Genomic DNA, 5660 nt, shown 5'->3' on the forward strand with positions numbered 1-5660 from the left:
AATAATTAATCACAATTATTTATCACTGATTAATTAATTATGTGGGAGAGGACTGGGATTTATAAACCAGTTTTTTCATTTTTACCTGATTAAATACATGCAACTTATTATTTTTTAGCTGTAAATTTTTATTTATTATCCTTCATATACTTTCTTTATAGATAAGAGTATAATTAAATATATATTACATATTTATTATTATTAATTAAATTTAACTAATACTTTGAATCGATTCGCTTGATTGTGATGGTTATTTCTTGTAAAAAAGAGAAAGGAGAAGCATTTGCTAAAAAAGGGAGAGAGATGAAAATATAGGTTACTTTCTTGCGAGGGTCGCATCCTACTGTGTTTTTAAAGGACGCTTAAAGTTTTTCTAAAGATTATGGACATTTCTATATGTTAGAAATATTACAGATCATCCAAACATAAAAGAAAGAAACCATATTGGGTCTGGATTTTTTTTCCGAAGACTTCATATTATTAGAGACTAAACTTCAATGGCATAGCAGAGTACCACATAAAAAAAAAATGTAAAAGAGAAAGAAGAGATGGTTGGAAAACTAAAATTTTGTGAAGGCAAAATATCTACTGTATTGTATTAGTTTGAATTTAAATTTGAATATTTAATTAGTCAAGATTATGAATCTGAATTTTAAATTCAGAATTAATTTCAGATATAACAAAATATATATTTCTCTAATATATATTTAATTTGGATAGTATGAATTAAGTTATTTTTTTAGTAATTTTTAGGATATTTTATTGTTTTTTCCTCTCTATTGTTTATAGGGAGAATTGGAACCAAGAACCGAGAAAAAATAATATTTATTTAAGAGGATCTTAAAAATCATAATTATATTAAAAACCAAAAATTAAAATATAGTTTTAAAAAGACTAAATTGCCCATAACAACTAGACCTCTTATATTCTCCCTTTTACCACATCTCAAGTTTTTTAACCTCTTAAATTCTCCCTCTTACTGCATTTCAGGTTTTTTTTTTTTGGGTGAAATTTTAATTATTTTTCTTTTTCATCAACCGTCGCATCCCGCTCTACATAAAATTAAAAAACCATTGAATGCAGGACCTTGGACTGTGAGTAACAATGGTTTTGAATGTTATCATTTGTCACAAGTAAACTTGATCTTCTTGAAATAATGTTATTAACAATTGCGAATTCTGAGCATAGAATAACAAAAAGACTTGTACATATGTAGCTTAGAAACTCATGGGAAAAATGTAATTCCTTTATTTTGAAATAAATACCTAACAACATAAATAATAGAGAAGGAAAGCAACAACCACTCCTCCGGTTCTAAATATAAGACCCTTTTTGCAGTGTAAGTGGAAAAATGTAATTCCTTTATTTTGAAATAAATACCTAACAACATAAATAATAGAGAAGGAAAGCAACAACTGCTCCTCCAGTTTTATATATAAGACTATTTTTGCAGTGTAAGTTTACACTGCAAAAATAATCTTATATTTAGGATTGGAGGAGTACTTTTTTTCCCCCAACGGAAAGCAACAACTACTACTGTATTAAGGGAGGACAAATCACGGAAATAGGGATAATTCGATCTTTTAGAATCAAAAGCTTAAATTTTGATCCCTTTAAATAATTCTAATTTTTATGGTTGATACATTTTAGCTTATATCTTTTTTTGGCCAAAATTTTAGCTTATAAATCACGCACGGTTGATGCATTGCTTTGTATTCCCCAAGCCCACCTATTCTTCCAGCAACAAGCGGGGCTGAACCGTAAACCCGACAACCCGGCCTCCTAATTCCGCCTTTGTTCCGTTATTGGAGCTCGTCGGCGTGGCAGTCGCACTTGGTGTTGGAGCTCGAATTCGGCCTCCATTTTTGTTCCCTTCGGTCTGTCCTTCGAGCTCGTCACTGTCGCAGTCGCACTTTGACTTGTGTTGAAGAGCTGAACAGTGAAGAACACTTTTGGTAAGTGTTTTTCTTTCATGGCGGGAATTAGAGTTATTGTTGCCTTGGATGATTAGAAACTATCTGTATAAGCAGACTTAGTAAGAGAACGAGAAAGAAGAGAGGTGGGAGAGGGGGAATCAGTATGTGCTTTCTGAAACTTGCACAAACGCGCGCTTATGAAAAATTTGATGGATATATATAGATATATTTTATCTTACTTACTATGAATCAACATTATAGAGGATCTTATTCATTTGGTTTCTTTTTCCTTCAACCCCTGACAAGTACCAAGTTTATGTTACTGTCAAAAATGAATGATGGTATGTGACAATTTTTTTTTTGGGGGGGGGGGGATGTATGTTGGGGAATTATTTTCTGTGAAGTGATGAATAAACTCGTGGAGTTCAATTAGAGATGGGAGAGTGAGAAATTTTATATTAACGTCATTGGCATTTTATTATACGTTCTAGATGATAGAAGATCATATGGTGTAGAAACTAGAAAGTTATAATCTTCTTGACTTGGATAAGTCTGGTAAGTTAAATATTGATGATTGTGAATATGTTCACTTAGCACATGATTTAGTTTCTAGAGATCTGATGCTAGTTTTGGTTCAGTTGGGCTTTAGTGTTTCTATGTCAAAAACATCTACAATTGGATGAGTGGAGGTTGAAGATTTGGGTGATCTCATTATATTAGAGGGGTGGAGGATAAGTTAACAATTTTCTATCTTACCTTCCCCTGAAGGAATTGAATTTGAACAGCAAATTAAATACAGATTTTGGAAGAGTGTATGTAAGCAAATTAAGTACAGAATTTGAACAAGAAGCAACCGTGTCTGTTTGCCATCTTGACTGTCCCTTTCCTCTACTGGTTTAGGTTTTTGAATCCTTCAGTCTCTTTCACCATTTACACTGGTTATTGTACTTCAATCCTGATAGCTTCTATACAGTTTTACTTTGGCAACAACCAAATACAATGCGATGTTTTTTTCATACTGTTTGTCTCTACTCTTATGCTTTCTCTTTCACTTTCGTCTTTCTCCATTTATCAGTTTGCAGTGAATTTTTTCCCTTTAAAAATTTTACTTTCCTTCCGTCAGTAATCCCCTTCGTCTTTTCCTTACCTTTTCTTATGCTATTTGTAATAACCACAGAAATTTCTTATAACAGCTATGAGTATCGGAGCTTGTGCTGAGCTATCGCGTTGCGTTCCTGGTGTTTCCATCAGACCAAGGTCTAACAAGTACAGTGAGAGCTGTCATTGCACAAGCAGCTGCAATGTTGGCAGATTTGCATCCGCATGTGGAGCAGTTGAAGAATTGAGAATTGGATCAATTGCTTGGTGCAACACCGTAAAACCTATGTCGAGGGATGGTGTCATAGCGGGTGCTTCAAACAACAACCAAGGTCTTACCTACAAGGATGCTGGTGTTGATATTGATGCTGGCTCAGAACTTGTACGAAGGATAGCAAAAATGGCACCTGGAATAGGAGGCTTTGGTGGTCTTTTCCCTCTTGGTATTTTTCTTTTTCAACCATGGATTAATTCTTCTAATAGCTTTCGATAAAATAAGACTAACCAACTTCTTCTGGATAGGTGATTCATATCTTGTTGCTGGCACTGATGGTGTGGGTACTAAAGTGATGCTGGCTTTTGAAACTGGAATCCATGAGACTATTGGGATTGATTTGGTTGGCCACTGGATTTTTTTTCCCCACAATAAAAAGTTATCATTTATTGGTTAAATACTCATCTTTTGACTATGCTCTTTACTTTAGGTCGCAATGAGCGTCAATGATATTGTTACTTCTGGGGCAAAGCCACTATTTTTCCTTGATTACTTTGCCACAGGCCACCTTGATGTTGATGTTGCTGAAAAGGTAGTAATCAATGTGCATAGAGTCAAGTCTCATGAAATTAGCCATAAAGTTTCTTCATGTGCAAGCAACAGCGACTAATGATTGATTTATCAACTGAATAGAAGTTTATCATATTAATGACTGATTTTGTATAATGCAGGTTATAAAAGGAATCGTTGATGGTTGCCAGCAATCTGATTGTGTGCTCTTAGGAGGAGAGGTATGGAAAATTTTTATTCTTTATTATTTGTAGCGGGCGTTTAATTTATTGTACATTCATCTTCTAAAGCCATCATCTGATGAAGAGAAATTTAGGTCTCACCAGATAACTAAAGCATTTATTGTTAATCTCCCCCCCCCCCCCCCCCGGGGCAGAGTATAAGTCCCCATTATGTGTCTAAAAGATGAGCAATCACAAGTTCTGGGATTAGATGTAGTTCTGAGTCTTTCATATGCTCACCAACTCACTCTTGTATCTGACATTATATATGCTAAGATTTTTAACCCTTCTACTGAGGCGAAAAAGTTGATTTTATATCTTTTCAGACTGCAGAGATGCCTGGTCTCTATAAAAAAGGTGAGTACGATCTTAGTGGCTGTGCAGTTGGCATCGTAAAGAAGGACTCCGTCATCAATGGGAAGAACATAGTTGCTGGTGATATTCTTATTGGTCTCCCATCTAGTGGAGTTCATTCTAATGGCTTCTCTCTTGTACGAAGGTTAGATTTGGGTGAAGAATCCGTTAGATTTTGCAAATTTGTTTTTGCTAGTTGTTTTATTCTTGACTCATATTAATAATACATATCTTTACAGAGTGCTTGCTCAAAGCGGTCTTTCATTGCAAGATCAACTTCCTGGTGGGGATGTTTCAATAGCAGAAGCTCTGATGGCCCCGACTGTTATTTATGTTAAAAAGGTCATTTGTCTTTGTGGCCTGTGGTTATGCTTGATTTATTTTTCAAGTTCCTGAAGATATTTTTACTGACAAGACGAGTGTTCTTTCTTAATTTCAGGTTCTTGACTTAATTAGCAAGGGAGGGGTTAAGGGAATTGCTCACATCACTGGTGGTGGTTTTACAGATAACATACCCAGAGTGTTTCCTGAAGGCCTTGGCGCCAATATATACAAGGACTCATGGGAAGTTCCTCCTGTGTTCAAATGGCTTCAGGAGGTAAAACTGCTGCCATTATATTTCCATTGAAAATGATTTGGAGATAATATATATATATTTATATATTGATGATTTCTTACGTCATTAGGCTGGAAATATAGAAGACAGCGAGATGAGGCGAACATTCAATATGGGCATAGGGATGGTACTTGTAGTGAGCCCTGAAGCATCAATTAAAATACTTGAGAATAGGGACGAACTGGACAAAGTCTACAAAATTGGTGAGGTTGTAAGGGGCAATGGAGTGAGCTATAGTTAACTGAGGTGTTTTGCCTGTGATCATATGTTACTTTTTAAGCACATTCCCCTGACACAAATTTCACGTTTTAGATCCAGGTAACTGGTTTTTTTGGAGCCTTGTTTCCTCTACATAGAAGTTCCTGAGTTTGCAACATTTTATGATGCACTAATAATTTAATTGCTCGTAAAGATGTTCAATTTTACTTTTTGTATTGCAAGTCATTTAGTTTCAATGATCCTGTCATGTATTCCAAAAACCTAATGCCATGGATTCCCATCTAAATCTAATAAAAGCCCCTGTTCAAATGGAAGTGTATAAAGTTTTCAATTTAATACCTAAATTTTTTAACCTTGCTCTATTGGCTTTGTTAGCCTAACAGAGCAAAGTTATAAGGCTAAAGCTAACAATACTGATGGAGGAAAATTTAAAGATTTAATAAAGTGAAAAA

At 34.7% G+C, this 5660-nt stretch overlaps 1 protein-coding gene across 1 annotated transcript; it reads left to right on the top strand.

The window, feature by feature from the left end:
• The first annotated feature begins 1746 nt into the window (after nucleotides 1–1746).
• LOC114759002 (phosphoribosylformylglycinamidine cyclo-ligase, chloroplastic/mitochondrial-like) lies at nucleotides 1747–5459 on the top strand. Its single transcript, XM_028948100.1, has 9 exons — nucleotides 1747–1955; nucleotides 3110–3457; nucleotides 3537–3631; nucleotides 3719–3820; nucleotides 3960–4019; nucleotides 4346–4518; nucleotides 4613–4715; nucleotides 4813–4971; nucleotides 5060–5459. The coding sequence occupies exons 2-9, from the start codon at nucleotides 3112–3114 to the stop codon at nucleotides 5228–5230; spliced, it is 1209 nt and encodes a 402-aa protein (XP_028803933.1). The 5' UTR covers nucleotides 1747–1955; nucleotides 3110–3111; the 3' UTR covers nucleotides 5231–5459.
• Nucleotides 5460–5660: the final 201 nt, after the last annotated feature.

The sequence above is a fragment of the Neltuma alba genome, unplaced genomic scaffold (assembly GCF_004799145.2).
Source record: "Neltuma alba isolate B1F8T4 unplaced genomic scaffold, ASM479914v2 tig00010779_pilon, whole genome shotgun sequence".
NCBI lineage: Eukaryota > Viridiplantae > Streptophyta > Magnoliopsida > Fabales > Fabaceae > Neltuma > Neltuma alba.

Coding starts and splice junctions, on each gene's coding strand:
- LOC114759002 (XM_028948100.1), top strand. CDS start 3,112: ATGAGTATCGGAGCTTGTGCTGAGCTATCGCGTTGCGTTCCTGGTGTT. Junction 3,821..3,959: donor ATGTTGATGTTGCTGAAAAG/GTAGTAATCAAT, acceptor TGTATAATGCAG/GTTATAAAAGGAATCGTTGA. Junction 4,519..4,612: donor GGCTTCTCTCTTGTACGAAG/GTTAGATTTGGG, acceptor ATATCTTTACAG/AGTGCTTGCTCAAAGCGGTC.